The sequence below is a fragment of the Myxocyprinus asiaticus genome, chromosome 31 (genome assembly GCF_019703515.2).
Source record: "Myxocyprinus asiaticus isolate MX2 ecotype Aquarium Trade chromosome 31, UBuf_Myxa_2, whole genome shotgun sequence".
NCBI classification, from domain to species: Eukaryota; Metazoa; Chordata; class Actinopteri; order Cypriniformes; family Catostomidae; genus Myxocyprinus; species Myxocyprinus asiaticus.
In genome coordinates, this window is record NC_059374.1 from 26,102,559 (window position 1) to 26,118,796 (window position 16,238).

At 39.7% G+C, this 16,238-nt stretch overlaps 2 protein-coding genes across 9 annotated transcripts in view; one reads left to right on the forward strand and one right to left on the reverse strand.

The window, feature by feature from the left end:
* The window catches only part of slc35f2l (info solute carrier family 35 member F2, like), an 85,357-nt gene that overhangs the window by 30,096 nt on the left and 39,023 nt on the right, over positions 1-16,238 (forward strand). The gene's annotated exons all lie outside the window — the stretch shown is intronic.
* Positions 18-16,238, reverse strand: part of LOC127422023 (vacuolar protein sorting-associated protein 53 homolog) — a 49,326-nt gene continuing 33,105 nt past the window's right edge. For all 3 annotated transcript variants that reach the window (XM_051665338.1, XM_051665337.1, XM_051665339.1), the window contains exons 14-22: positions 15,100-15,342; positions 14,353-14,500; positions 14,174-14,256; positions 13,535-13,613; positions 13,211-13,359; positions 13,017-13,086; positions 12,724-12,861; positions 3,028-3,132; positions 18-2,119 (exon numbers count right to left, since the gene is read on the reverse strand). In XM_051665338.1, the coding sequence (XP_051521298.1) occupies positions 1,946-2,119; positions 3,028-3,132; positions 12,724-12,861; positions 13,017-13,086; positions 13,211-13,359; positions 13,535-13,613; positions 14,174-14,256; positions 14,353-14,500; positions 15,100-15,342 (1,189 nt within the window). In that variant the 3' untranslated portion in view covers positions 18-1,945. The remainder of the gene's footprint in view (positions 2,120-3,027; positions 3,133-12,723; positions 12,862-13,016; positions 13,087-13,210; positions 13,360-13,534; positions 13,614-14,173; positions 14,257-14,352; positions 14,501-15,099; positions 15,343-16,238) is intronic.

Consider the following 16,238-nt stretch of genomic DNA (forward strand, 5'->3'; position numbering starts at 1 on the left):
GTCAATCCCAAAGCAAAGACAGGCAACATATTTTATTGACAAGCTCTTAGAATTTATATAAGCAGATTGATATTAAAAACAGAAAAAGAGATTTTGATTTTAAACAAATCAAAACTGATATCAGAAAGCAGGAATGTTTGCAATAGAAGCAGTCAACAGTATAAATCATCAACAAGGAGAGCAAAAATATTGCAATTCACACTCATCTCATTAACCCATTCTTAAAGGAATATTCAATTCAAGTTAAGCTCAATCTACAGTATTTGTGGCACAATGTTGACTACTGAAATTTTTTTATTTCTACTCGTTTCTCCTTTTCTTTAAAAAAACCCCCGCAAAATTTGAAGTTATAGTGAGACACAATGGAAGTGAATGGGGCCAATTTTTGGAGGGTTTAAAATGCAGAAATGTGAATCTTATAATTTTATAAAAGCACTTACATTACTCTTCTGTTAAAACGTGTGTTATTTGAGTTGTAAAGTTGTTTAAAATCTAAGTTTTTATGGTCGTTTTAGGTTTTACAGTATGGCAACAAAGTTGTAAAATGTGATATAACTTCACACAGAAAAGGATCGCAAGTGATTTTATCACACTAAAATCATGTTAACACCCATATTGTTTACATTTTGTGGCAACACTTTTGAAACAGCGAGTATTTGAACGTTTATGGATTGGCCCCATTCACTTCCATTGTAAGTGCTTCACTGTTACCCAGATTTTTTATTTTAATTATTTTAAAGAGAATGAGGCATGTCGAAATAAATTTTTGTGGTAATCAACATTGTGCTTAAATACATTAAACTTGTACTGAACCTGGAATATTCCTTTAACACATTAAAAAAAAATCTTACCTTCATTGTACATGTTTTGGCTTGATGCTGTTGAGGCCTTGAACAAATACAACGCCATTTGCAGAAAAGAAAATGGTAAAGACTACAGTACACTGATTCCTTAATGTTAAAAAAAGAACTCTAAAATAAATTGTCGAACACTTGACAAAAACAAACACGTCCTTACAACAGTAAGTGACTTAAAGGAAAAAGAATGCATCCCCACTGAATACAAACCCTAATATATCTGCATTCCAATAATCTCCTATAAACTACAGTTATTGTACTCAGGGAAAATATGACTACCTTGGGAATGCGCAAGGGGTAAATATTTCTCCCTTACAGCTCCTGCAGGGTTAAAACATCTACAATGAGAGTGTTTCTTTCTGTTCACTCCAACCTGGGAAAGCATTTTAAACTGCAAAACAAGTGGTTTGTCATTTCAGTGGGAGACAGGAAACCTTGAGTTCCTCTGTTGTGGAGTAGCAGAAACTCCAACTTGGAGACCTTGTTATATGCAAATTCCCACAGACACCTTTACCCAAAGCAAAAGCCAAGTTCCAAACAGTCATTTACAGCTATAGAGAAGGGACAATTATGAACTCGTTGGCTTTAAATAATTTTGATTTGGAAATCCAGGCTAGAAGACTTTTTGCCAGAATAGCAGCAGGTTACTTCTCTGAGTCACACTGCCCTCTGTTTTGCTTTAAGTGCAAAGATATTTCAGAGAAATGTGCAAAGTAAATGACACTGTGAGAGCCTTGAGTTTTAGTGTTGTAAAGTGAAGCGAAAAGGGGGAAGCACCAAACGACTCATTCATGCCCGTAATGTTGCGGTTAAGAAAATGTCATCATCATCTAAAGACTTGAATCATAAGGCTCATAGTAAAGTCATGAAAGTGTCAAAGTTAAACCATGACTGGACACTGATTATCTGTAAGAGAACATAAATACATAGAGACGACATAGAAGTACTATTTACACCTCTTTTTCACCACGATAAAACTGTAGACATGTTCTCACGCCTTGATGTCTTAACAGCAGAATATGCAGAAGGGTGTGCGCCTGAGAATGCTCACACTAGTATATTTATGGCAATAAAGCTGTATACTGTATTTATTGGATTCTTTTTTTTATTAGTTTTTCAAGTTTGCGGATGCGGGAGGATTCTTGTTCAGGGGTGGGGGTACTGAAGGATAATGATGGGCCGCCGTCTGGTCCTGAGGGGGGAGTGGGCAACCTCTGTCTGAAGAGCTCCAGCATAGTGCTCTGCTCACTCCGTTTCAGGCCCTATGGATAAATGCAGAGAGAGTGTGAGATTGTATGCTTTATCAGGGTTCCCAGCCATTTTCAGCCATTTGTGATTGAGCATAACTAGAAAAATTTATATTCACTATAAAAAATTCCATGACTTTTCAAGGCCTGAAAAACAAAATTTTTAGACAACGTCCAAAAATAAGATTGAAATCTCAGTTTTCAGTTTCCTTACATCATTGTTTTCCAAAGTATGTTGTTTATGGTGTAGAAAAACACCATTTCAGTGTGGATGCATGGTAAACCTCTCTGCAAGAAGTTTAGTCTCTTTAGTGCTTTAGGTTTAGTCTTTTTATGTGCTGTTGTTACAGCAACGCACTGCCTCAAAAACACATTTCAAGACGATCACTGTCGGACAATAAATCCTCTGCTGTGAGTGATATTCCCGTATTTGTGAGATGATATGGAGAGATCTAAATCTTTTTCTGATTTTGTCTGACACTGCTTAAATAAATAGTTGCAGTAAAAAAAGGTTTAAACTGCTTGATTTCATGAACTAGATGTGTACCTACAATATTATCTTGCAGTTTTGTGCTTTTGAATGTGCAGCAATGATCGCCCTGAAGCACTCCAGTTACACTGAATCGCGTAATTTTGCAATCAGGATGCGCATAAGTGGTTTTGTGCTGCTCTCTGTTACAGACTTTCTTATTTCTTTGATAGTTTTGTGCAATAAGATGTTATAGTTATTTAATGTATTTATTTGTTGAACATCCATTAGTCACCATGTTGAAGTGCTGCACTTAGTGTATGTACTATATCTCTCTGAAACGCATCTGATCTGTGTCACATGAACACACCGGAGCCAAATTATACATTATCCTTAACACCAACTAGTCGATTATGAAAATTGTTAGTTACGCACATCCCTAAACCAGACTCACCTTCATATCTAAAATCTTCTGGAAAGTCTCAGCATTGCTGTCAGCAAGGAGCTTGATGTAGTTGTCCACAAAGACCACTGATGGCTCGTAAGGGGCCATGACCACCTGAAAGGTGAAGAGAAACAAATCAGCTAAACTGCAGCTGGGCTTTCCACACTAGCCCATCTGTGGGTGCGAGAGACAACATAAGTTGGCGAGGAGATAGTAATGGCTCAAAACAAAGACAAAACCATAAAGCGTCTATTTAGAGCTCACATAAACAGCGCAATTACTTCATGCTTGAATGAAGCTGAATTGGCCTCAATTTATTTTAGTATAATGAGAGAGTCTCAAATGAGTAGTAAAAAAGGTTAAATGTGGTGCATTACGAATCAGATTCTTTTCCCTCTAAGGTTGGGAGAAAAAATTATTAACTGGATAGCTTGTGACTATTTAGATTTGTAACAGGGCAGAGGAACACATGGCTGACAGATTTGGCTGGATTTTAAAGAGCACCCCATGCAGCACCATCAACATTTCTCCTTTATACCTATTATTCTTTCCTTTCTTTTTGCTTTCCACACCTGCAGGGGCCAGGATAGGCAAGGGTCAAAATAAAGTGGGGCATAAATGCTTTGGATCATCTTGAATTCTGAACGTTCCTTCCTTACCACAGAGTGATTTATTTAGCGACTGTCCTGGAGAAAGGCCAAGGAAAAGCCTTGAGGAGGCTTGCCGTAGTTACCTTGTAAATGAGAAAGAAAGAAAGAGAAAGCGGGAAGAAAGTCTGCCTTTCCGTTCAATTCCAAAAAGAGCTACAATGGGGGGGGGGGGGGGGGGCTTAGACAGGCAAAAGCGAGACTGTGGAAAACAGCCACGTCTCACAGGCTGCAGCATGCTTGGCTAGCACTAACTCTTTCAGCTTCACATCTCTCTGAGGTTTGGGCCCTTGGATGGGCAGGAACCCATTCCCAGTAAAGGAAAGAAAGTACAGACATCTTTAACAGATTACTCTCCACGTTTACTCCGTAATAAGTGTCATATGGGCAGCCAAGCCTTAGCCACCACCAGCGATGAAGGTCGTATTTCACCCGTAAACTGCTTAGCGGCTGTCGCACTTGACTGGTGTAACTCATGAACAATGACTAAGTGAGACTAAAATCGTTGGTTCCACTATGTATAATACAAAAAAATAACTGCCACTAATTCACTTGGCTTTTGAAGACCACATGGCAGCAGAACCCTTGGTACTAAGGCTAAGTACATTGCATTGAGAAAGCATTCAGACCCCTTCATTTTTTTTCACATTTTGTTATGTTGCAGCCTTATGCTAAAATGCTTTCAATAAAAACATTATCACATCAATCTACACTCCATACCCTATAATTCCAAAGCAAAAACCAGATTTTTGATAACTTTGCAAATTTATTAAAAAGAAAAAACTGAAATAATCACATTGACTTAAGTATTCAGACCCTTTGCTATGACACTTGAAATTTAGCACAGGTGCATCCCATTTCTCTGGATCATCTTTGAGATGTTTCTACACTTTGATTGGAGTCGACCTGTGGCAAACTCAATTGATTGGATATGATTTGGAAAGGCACACACCTGTCTATATAAGGAGTTCACAAGTTTTAAACCCAGGGCATGCTGAGTGACTCTAGCCAGGTCTCCTAAGCAACCAAATTGGCCCAGTTGCTAGGGAGGGTAGAGTCACATGGGTAACCTCCTCGTGGTCGCTATAATGTGGTTCGCTTTTATAATGAGGGGCGTGTGGTGCATTGTGTGTGGATGCCGCGGTGGATGGCGTGAAGCCTCCACACGTGCTATGTCTCCGCGGTAACGCGCTCAACATGCCACGTGATAAGATGCACGGGTTGACGGGAAGCAACTGAGATCCGTCCTCCGCCACCTGGACTGAGATGAGTCACTACGCCACCACGAGGACTTAGAGTGAAGAATTGGAATTGGGCATTCCAAATTGGGAGAAAAAGGGGAGAAAAATCACAAAAAAAAAAGTACCTAAAGGGACTCTCAAACTGTGGGGTTTGAAACGAAGATTGAACTGTTTGGCCTCAATTCCAAGCGTTATGTATGGAGGAAACCAGGCACCACTCATCATCTGCGCAATACCATCCCAAAAGTGAAGCATGGTGGTGGCAGCATGGGACTGGGGGACTGGTCAGGGTTGAATGAAAGCTGAACGCAGCAAAATACAGTGATATCCTTAATTTAAACCTGGTCCAGAGTGCTCGGGACCTCAGACTGGGCCAAAGGTTCACATTCCAACAGGACAATGACCCTAAGCACACAGCCAAGACAACACAAGAGTGGCTTAGGGACAACTCTATGAATGGCCTTGAGTGACCCAGCCAGAGCCCGGACTTGAACCCATTCAAACATCTCTGGAGAGACCTGAAAATAGCTGTCCACCGACGGTCCCCATCCAACCTGACAACTTGAGAGGATATGCAGAAAAGAACGGCAGAAAATCCCCAAATCCAGGTGTGCAAAGCTTGTTGCATCATACCCAAAAAGACTTGAGGCTGTAATCGCTGCCAGTACTGAGTTAAGGGTCTGAATACTTGGGTCAATGTGATATTTCAGTTTTTTCTGAAAAGTTATAAAAAATCAGTTATTTGCTTTGTAATTATGGGGAATGGAGTGTAGATTGATGTGAAAAAAATAAATAAAATAATTTAAAGCATTTTAACATAATAATAGTAACATTATTACAATAAAAAAATAAATAAAAATGAAGGGGTCTGAATACTTTCTGTATAGTTGGTCTACTTCTCTGAACTGCACAGCAAAATGCTGATGAAGATGGAAGTAATTACCTGAGAGGCACCTGGAGCCCTACAAAGCCAATCATTAAATGCTAACCAGATTTTAAAGACCCACTGAACACATGTCAAAATCAAGGCCAGCTTTAACTGTCCATGAAAAAAAGGGAATGCATGTAAACACATTCTAGGTCACTGGTCGTGTGTTCATCAATACTTTTCCATTGTGTAGGGATGCACTTATACAAAATTTGTGTGCCGATCCAATATCCGATTATTTAGAATATCTGCCGATAACAATAGTTTGGTGGTTCTGCTTTTTTATGCTACCTTGTTCCAAATCACTGAGAATGAATTATGCAACTTCGAAAGTAATCAAATTAGTTGCATTAAAAGTTTTAACGGTAGTTCCACCTAATGAAATTCTAGCAGTGCAAAGCTTACAAATTCAAACTCTGCTGTCATTTTAACCCAATTCCAAGTAATTCTACACAAGAGACATTTTCTTTCACACACAGCAAAAGTTGTAGGCTAATTGTCTGACATTTTTCCACCCCCTTTTGACAGAAAATAATCGGTGCTGATCATCGGTTGTTTTTAAACAATCAATGTCAGAGTGCAGAGAATTGCTTTTAACAGCCGATATCAATGTTTGGCCGATACATCACTGCATCTCTACCATCGTATTGTCAAACTCAGCTAATGATGTTGTCATAAAGATCAATGAGGGCTTATTTAGCGAGAGAAAAAAATAGAAAAATTCAGTCAATAAGACTTTATGGCTCAATGATCACCATAAATCAGGCTGTCCTAGTCTCCTGAGGTGATACAGAGACTGGCCACTGTTTTCCTGTAGCGTGCTTTCTCATTGTAAATGGCCTTTGCATGATCTTGCATAATTACAGCTGATCCCAGTTTGAACATTAGGTGGATTAAGGCTGAATTCCAGGCAGTTAAAAGACCTGGAGCAGGAAAGCCCCGGAGAGCCTCATAAAAGCCTGGGGAGCAAGGGTAGGGCTGGAGATAGGGGTCAGGGAGAAAAAGGTTGGGCTGGGGGATCAGGGAGAGGAAGAATCACTGAGGCACACGCCATCATCTACTACATTCCATTCTACAATACAAAGCTCAACTATGCATCTGGGGCCTCTGTCTACCCATAATATTAAAAGGGATGTATTATGATAAACAGGGGCCGGATTCATGAATAAAACATTCTTTTTTTTTGTAATTAATTTTTTTTATTAAATCATACAATAACAATGAAATGCAAAACATACACACATACACACACACACACACACATATATATATATATATATATATATATATATATATATATATATATATATATATATATATATATAAAAATCAACATTACTCTGTCCCCCAGACTCTGAATTAACAGGGAGTAGTACACTGATGCCTCATGACCTTTTCCAAAAGCTGCATCACCTCTCCCAAAGCATCTGCGTCCCTAGGGGTGGGTGTGCTACTCTCAAAAACAGTACAAAGCGGGTGGCGCAGTTGTAAATACCTATAAAACTGAGGTCTTTTTATTAAAGGGTTAAAATTAACTCTAACTAAATCAGACAAATTTGCTGGGAATATAATCCCCAAATACTTTATGCCCTGTTTGGGCCACTGGAAGGTGCCCGGCTGGAAAGCCGTTACTGGACAGTACGCTGTCAGAGCCAAAGCTTCGGATTTAGACCAATTGACTTTGTATCCTGAGAACTTGGAAAAGGAATTAATAATTCTGTGGAGGCAAGGCATAGATCTAGTATGTTCAGAGACAAATAATAAAATATCATCTGCGTAAAGCAGAAGCTTATGCGGCACACCTCCCGCCACCACCCTTGGAAAATCATCCTCTTTTCTTATCGCGGCTGCTAATGGTTCCAGGGCAAGACAGAACAATCAAGTCAAGTGAGATGGCAGCGACCGGAGACTGATCATTCGCTACTGACCACATGATATTGATGAGACGCCTTATGTTATCAGAAGAGCTGCGGCCCCGAATAAACCCCACCTGATCTATACGTATAAGAAATGTCATAACCTTACTTAATCGGTTAGCCAAAATGTTTGACAAAATTTTTACATCTAGTTGGATCAGGGAGATTGGATGGTAACTTTTACACTTGGTTGGATCTTTGTCCTTTTTAAGAATCAGACTGATCCGGGCTTGTGTCATGGTTGGATGAGAGTTTATTTGCTCAGTCGTCAGTTTAGGAAGATCTAATGGTTCCACAAAGTTTGTAATATCTTCATCAGTAGACGAAGACGTGGAACTACAGAGATCAAGATAGAACTCTTTAAAGGCATTATTAATATCAATGGCCGAGGTAAAAATTCATTCCGAGGGAATGGTAGAAAGAGACTCTCTCTGCTTTATATATCTAGCCAAAAGCTTCCCTGCTTTGTCCCCCGACTCAAAGTATGACTGTCTTGCCCTGAATAACCAAAACAAAATAGTATTATATCTATATTTCAATCGGGTCAATTCTCTGAGGCCATCAGATGACATATGGTGCTTCAGCTCTGCCTCTACACTTTTAATATTCCCTTCCAACTCCACAAGTTCTCGTGCTTTGGATTTTTTTATGAATGAGGCATACTGTATGATCCGGCCCCTAAGAACTGCCTTAATTGCCTCCCAAGTCACGCCCACAGAGGATACTGAGGACCAGTTGGTCTCCATATAAACATTGATTTCAGTCTTTAACATTTGTTGGAAATCAGGATTTTGCAAAAGGGATAAATTAAGGTGCCAACTATATGATTTATTTTTCTCTATATGTGGCAACACCTATAAACTCACCAGGGCATGATCTGAGACTAAGATGTTTCCAATTGAACAATCAACAACAGATGAAATGAGTGATTTGGATATAAAAAATAAAAAAAATCTATTCTAGAATAAATCTTATGGACTGATGAAAAAAATATATAGTCCCTACAGATGGGTTCAAAAGTCTCCAAATATCTGTAAGACCAAGATTTTTACACATCCTGTGAAACGTCAATGTTGCTCTAGGGGGCTTACACACTTTTGCTTCACTATGATCAAGGAGTCCATCAAAAGATTAAAGTCTCCTCCCAATATTATATCATGAGGGGTGCCAGCGGTTTGCAATATCCCTTCAAGATCTATAAAAAAGCCCTGATTATCAGCATTAGGTGCATAAATATTAGCCAAAATCAGACTTTGCCCTTGAATTTCAGCTAAAACAATAATGACTCTCCCTAATTTATCTTTAACCTGTTTGAGACATTTGAATTGTAGATGTTTATTTATCAATATAATGACTCCCTTGCTCTTACTTGAGCCAACACTAAAGAAAACATGTCCACCCCATATCTTCACAAATTTTTCAGCTTCCTGCGGGGAAAGATGCATTTCTTGAAGAAACACTATATCATATTTCTTACGTTTAAGAAAAGAAATAACCGTCTTTCTTTTTATGGGGTGCCCCAACCCATTCACATTCCATGTGGAGAGAGATAGTACACTCATATTAACATTTGACATTTGTATATAATAGAAAAAATAAATTGTGTGCCAAAAACAAAATTAAGAAGACCACATTTCAACATTAATGCAACAATAAAACCCCAAACTTCCCCCTGAACAAAACAAGCAGAAAAAATAAAAATGTGCGCATTAACCCCGTGCACGAAAGCACCAACCGGCGTCAATCCCTTTAAACTCAAAGAGTCCATGTACGCCTACGAAAGCCCCCGCGACAACTTTGCCATCGGATTGCTCAATTTTGCCTCACAAATTTGTAAGGCAAAATTACATAACATCAAATATTTTGTAAAACAAAACCCAGCCAATAGGCAGATCACAGAGAACATGTAGACTCATTCACAGAACTGTCTTGAAGGTGTGTTCCTTCACAAAACAAATTCCAGCCGATATAAAGCCGTTCAGTTTCCTCGGTCAGACAAATGAATCTTCAGTGAGCCAGCTGATGAGTGCAGCAGATGACATAATCATTCCAATGTCCCACGAAAATATTCCACAAATCATACTCCAGCCAACAGGAGGCATAAGCACAAGGGACTGACAGATTCATCCATATCTGTCCTGAAGTAGTGTTATTTAACAAAACAAGGTCCAACCGCTAGGCGGAACCAGCAGAAAAAGTAACGAAACATGCATCCCGGTTCCTCGGATGGTCAAGAGTCAATTCACTCGGAGGCCGCATAAAAGTATATCCCATGACTTACACAGCCCATCAACTTTATAAAAGACATCCTTTGTGTGGGCATGTAGATATTTTGCGGTCATCCGTAATGTCTATTCTCAATCTGGAAGCCGGGATCTTCATTGTAAAAGTGATCTTCCGTCAATGCAAAAGTTTCTTTAAGGAAAAGTGTTAATCCACAAAACAAAACAAACTCCAGCCGCTTGGGGAGCCAATGCAAAAAGAAATAAAAATAGCGCCCAGCTTCCTCCGAAAGCCAGAGTATGTACAATGAGTCAATCCACTCACAAGAGAAACACCTAATGGTAATTCACCCATTGTTTCTATAAAAGACATTGCCTGATTGGGACATATAAATACTTTCCAGCCGTCCTTGGTGTTTATTCTCAGTTTGGCAGGGAACATCAGAGCTGATGTAAGAGTTTCTTGCATTCCTTGAACCGATCGCGTTTCACTCTTGTCGAGTTCGCAAAGTCCGGAAACAAGAAAATATTGTGATTCCTCCAAGAAAGCTTTCCTTTGCTCCTCGCCTGGCACAACACAAGATCTTTATCGGATGATCTAAAAAATCTGGCCAGAATCGATCAGGGCCTTTCTCCCTCAGCGGATCTGTGAGCAGGGACTCTGTGAGCTCACTCTATTTCCAGTTTATGGCCTGTTATGTCGAGCAGACTCGGGAAAAGCTCGTCTAGGAATTTCACCATATCTCTGCCCTCCTCATGCTCAGGAATTCCAACAATTTGAATGTTATTCCTGCGGCTTCTATTCTCAAGATCTTCAAGCTTTTCAAGAACACGTTCCAAATCAACTTTGGTCGCGGGCGGATTAGCGGCTAATTCCCTCTCTGATGACTCCAGATAATCGATCCGTCTCTAAACTTCTGTCACTCTTGTGACAAACTCAGAGAATTTTTTTTCCATCGCCATAATCGACTGACTTATTACAGCGAGATCCTCCAAGTCCGCAAGTACCTTCGTCAACATCACCGACACGTTGGACAGTTGATGCTGGATTTCTTCTCCCGCCGCACCATCCAAATCGAGTCCCCGGTCCACAGGCCTGTCTGGGCTTTCATCTTGAACCCGTAAGTGTCTTTTAATGTCTCCAGAGCCCGATGATTTTGACTTCTTTGCCATGTTTACCTCAAACAGCAAATGTGTAATCGAATTTCACCGGATTATATCATGAAAATAATTTTTAAAATTAGCAAAGTGTGCAGAGCTGTCTCTCACACATCTGCCCTTCGCATGGCATCACGTGGGACCTCATGAATAAAACATTCTTAAGAATAAAATCCGTATTAAAAAAACTACTATTTTAAGTTAAGAATATTTTGTATTCTTGAAAAGCCTTCTTAAGAATGTTCTCACAAACTTTAAGAACTAATTTTTTTCTTTAAAATGTTATTAGTGAATCCGGCCCAAGGATATTCCTAACAGTTTGAGCATGTTGTACTATATAGACACACTCTCACGTTGAAAACGCAAAGCTCCCTCCGTAATCCACACAGATTATTCGTGAAAACTTAAGGCCAAAGTATACTTCAGTGTTCCACATGCTGCCAAAATGCCAAATGCCAAAATCATTATGTTTTTAATGTCACAACCATAAGCACATATAATCACCCAAGTTTACAAGATCAACGGCTATTAAGTATTAAGCAACTTGGCCTGACTTGTGTGAATTAAGCAGTACATGGAAGTTAGCCAATCATAAAAGTAACCTCACAAAATTTGAGGTATATGCATAAAGTCTGAGATGTGATTGGTTAGAGAGTATGTGTCTATGTCATTAGAGTCTGAGCATTTCTCAACATTATTCATAAGAAGAAACACTTCCATCCAACCACTGCATTGCCTCATGCATGAGATTGCATTAAAGTGGACTATCCAAAATCACTCATGGATGTGACAGCGGTTCCGGGCCGGCGCAAGTTCAACAGCACTTGCGGAACAGATATGAGAGTGGACTTTTGCATAACTGGACCAGAGCGAGCATGTTTTTTGGCCGCAGTTCTGCTACTATAGCACTTTAAAAATGAAGCAGCTATTTGTTTAGAGGCACATATTCCATCGCATCTTCTCTGTACGTCTGACTGAGGGCAGGATAACATGACAGCTTGTTCAAAAACAGAGGACAATGATGAAAACTCAAAGTCATGTCAACTCTCTTTTTGGTATTCTTTTATTCTTTTTACTTTCATTATACACTCACTGAGCACCTTATTAGGAACTTTATTATAGTCCTAATAAAGTGCCCGACGTGGTCTTCTGTTGTTGTAGCCCACAATTGGGCTCCAGACCCCTATCTGCATGATTTTATGCACTGCAGCCACACAATTGGCTGATTAGATAATCGCATGAATAAGCAGGTGTACAGGTGTTCCTAACAAAGTGCTCAGTGAGTGTATGTGCCTTATTTAACGTTATTTTTTTTTCTTTAGAATAATCTTCCCTCAGCAGCATACAGGCTTCAGGCAGGAAAGCCAAGGCATGTGAGCACTTTCTGTCTCTTAAAGAAAGCTCATTAAACAAGATGCGCAAATCTTGGTAAATAACTCCAAACAAGCACTGCGCCACACCAAGCTTTATGAGCAGCTTATCATTAAAGACTTCCCTGTAGTGAGCTTATCAAGGGGGAAGCCTGTTTAAAATTGAAAATTTTGTGAATTCTTAAATGTTTAAGGGCTGTGAATCCATGTAAGAGGTTCCCACCTTGAGGATCATCTCAGCTCGAGTCATTCCTTTAACCACTATTTTGGTGTAGCTCGCCGGGGCTTTACGGACCACCTGGGAGCCGATGGAAGGGAGGTCTAGCAGAACAGTCTTGAGTGAATGTGTGTCCAGTAGAAGCTATTCAGGAAAAGGAAAATACATTTTTTGAACCCACTAATGAACTGCATCTTTATTACAAAGCTTTGTGGAAACAAAGTGTACTGGAGTTACTCTAGCCATATAGGGTCATGTCTGTAAAACCCAGTCCATTTCCAGTCTGAATCTACACCTACCTGCTCTGCTCCAACCATGCTGATGGGCTTACACCTGAAGAGGTGGTTGATGAACTTTGGAATGAAGGAGCTGAAACAAATAGATGAAATTAAAATGGTCAGTAGGGTTTCAAATCAGAGGTATGAAAATACTGTGGGTTATAAAAGAGCCTTTGGGTTTGTTGTGGTGTTGAATGACTAACTGAAGTACTGACTTGGTGAACTTAATGCAGAACTGGGTGAAGTATTTGCGTGTGGAGGCCAAGTTGTCTCTGATGATGGGCACATTCTGTTTGATGTGCATGATTACAGAGGTCACATACGGGCTTTGGTCTCCCACATGTTCCACACTCTGCCACGGCATCTGTACAAACATACACCACACACAAAATCAAGTTCAAGGCTAAAAAAGGCACAATGATTTGGTTAAAAGCACACACATTTTAAAGACACATTCTCAAACAATTAAAGCTTTTTAACAGTGTAACAGGAAAGCATGTGCTCCTCTTCGGGGCAGTTCTAAAGTTTATGCAGGTTACCTTGCTCAAAGCTGTGAGCGCTGGGTCACATGCTGAATCCAGGTCCTGAACCAAGAGCTGGATACTATTGGAGATAACCCTGCCAAACAGAGATAGTCATGTGAAAATTACAAGCAGACCAGTCATGACAAACTAACTTCCTTCAGCAAATATGTTTTTACTTAGCCTTGAAGGTCAGGTTAGTTCATGATTAGAGACCTCATTAAAATCAAAATGGTAGTTTTGTGGCTTTTGTTTTATGTATTTTAGCTTGAAGCCAACTATAAGCTGGTGTACTCCTAAAAGTTGACTAAATTAACTTTTAGCACATATATGCAATAAAAACAATTACCGTCTTGGACTTCTGGGAAAATTGACCAAAATATTGATGACTCATCCTGCACTACATATACTTTTGTCCAATCAAATGCTCTCTAGAATGAGAATGTTCCTCCACCTAATACATCCAGTCACCGACTAGCATGTGGCAAATCATGGTTCATGGGTGTGACGTAACTAAAGCCTATTGGATCTTTAAAAAAAGGGGACGATTCCTTCAATACATCCAGACTTTCTGTTTCAATAGAAAACATGTCAACACAAGAAAGCTGCGCTTGTCAACTGATTTAATTGGGTCTTTAAGGTGTGACTGATATTTACGTGCTAAAGGTGTCCATCTCTCCAGTTAAGTTGATTCTCTCCATGAGGGACTTTTCTACCTTCTCTTTAAGTTTCTCCTCCAGCTGTGAACAAAAGACAGGACATTTGCACAGTTTAAAAAAAAACCCATAGGTTTGTGAGATATTAGTGATGGGTTTATGGTGTGTGATTGTGGGAACCTGCTGTGTGGTAGCCAAGCAGTATTCGGCTGTGCTGAGGATGCTGCAGATAAGACAGAGCTCTTCCGTCGTGAACTTGGCCACTTCTGATCCCTCTTTCTCCTTAAGCAGACTACTGATGGTCAGACCACCACTACTGGTGCTGGTTCTGCATGCAAACATGCACAAAACACACACAAACTTGGTTACCAAAGCACCCTAACTCACCCTCTGGCCTAACACCACCCTCCCTGCTGAAAGAAACACAAGAAAGACTGCATGGAAACCACAAGACAGGTCTCCAAAACAAAGCCCCCTTTTTTAATCTCCCAAAGACAATACAGGGTAAACCACACAAGGCAATGGGTGAGGATGTTTCTTCCTTTGAAGAACAGCACAGAGAAACTACATAAATGTGACCATACAGAGATGACCACTCTCTTGCCTCTCCAGCATCACCACAGTTTTAAAGGGATAGTAAAAATTCTGTTGTTCCAAGCATGTATGAATTTCTTTCTTCAATGGAAGAATGTAAAGGAACTGACAGCCTCAGTCAGCCCTCACTTTTATTTTATGGAAAAAAGATGCAATGAAAATGAATGGTGACAGAGGCTCTCATCTTAACTAACATCTCCTTTTGTGTTCCACGGAAGAAAGACCTACGAGTTTGGAACAACACAAAAATTTGTAATTTTTGGGTGAACTACCAAAAATCCAAACATAACAAGGAATACACAGAGAAAAGCAATGTGAGAGCCTTCTACTCACTTGGGCAGATTCCCAGACAGGATCTTCCAAGCATACTCGCGCAGATACTTTTGGAAGATGGTGGTCAGTGCAATCATTGGTTCTCCAGTGCTGAGTTGGGAGCACTGGACCATGCACTTCTTGTAATACACAAAGAGATCTGCACAGCTGGGCAGCACAGCACCACCCTCATCTGTGCCCGATTTAGGAGGACCCTGAGCCCGGAAATCAGCAACAAAGCGCTCAATCAGCTCTCCGAGATTCCTAAGACAAGAAACAATAACATTAGTGATAGGGTTGTCAACACATAAACATCAAGATTCGTTTTTCAAAAGAGCCAAAACTGCATAACTTGAAGAGGCATATTTTGTGACTATGACCTACTGACAGCATTACATATTACCTACTAAATAAAGAAATAAATAAATGAACATGAAATATTAATTTAAGTCCACGTCCAAACGAATAAGGTTTCGCTTGAAAATGCATTCATTTTGCTAAGTTTTTGCCAAAAACGCTCTTCTAAATGGATACGTTTCAAAATGCCATCTTTGCGTAGTGTGGACAGGGAAAATGGAGATATTTGACAACGATGACGTATATGTTGTAATGTGATCCATACAACCCAAAACAATCAAGATGGCGGCACATGTTGTAGCGGCATTGTAGGGCCTGCTATTCATTTTGATAAAATTGTTAAAGATAAATGTTACTTTGTACAACCTTCACACTGCATTCCTTCAAAAGGCAATTACAATTGCATTTCAGACCGTACATGGAAATGACGCTTGTTTTTTTGTTTTGTTTTTAAATGCCCAGTAAGGGGATTTAAGGGTTTAAGTGTGGACGAGTAACTTTTGGAAAATGTTTGGAAACGGCAGTGTGGATAAAGAGTGTTTCGAAAACAAAAACACCATTTTCAAATTTATCCAGATTAATATGGACATAGCTTGAGCTTAAAGAAATAGTTTACCCAAAAATGAAAATTTTGTAGTAATTTACTTACCCTCATGTTGTTCCAAACCCATGTGGAAACACAGGGGTTGTTCCAAACAAAAAAGGAAATGTCAGGCAGAATGTTAGTCTCAGTCACCATTCATTTTGATGGAATCTATTCCACACAATGAAAGGCTGTCAGTCCCTAACATTCTGCCTAAAGT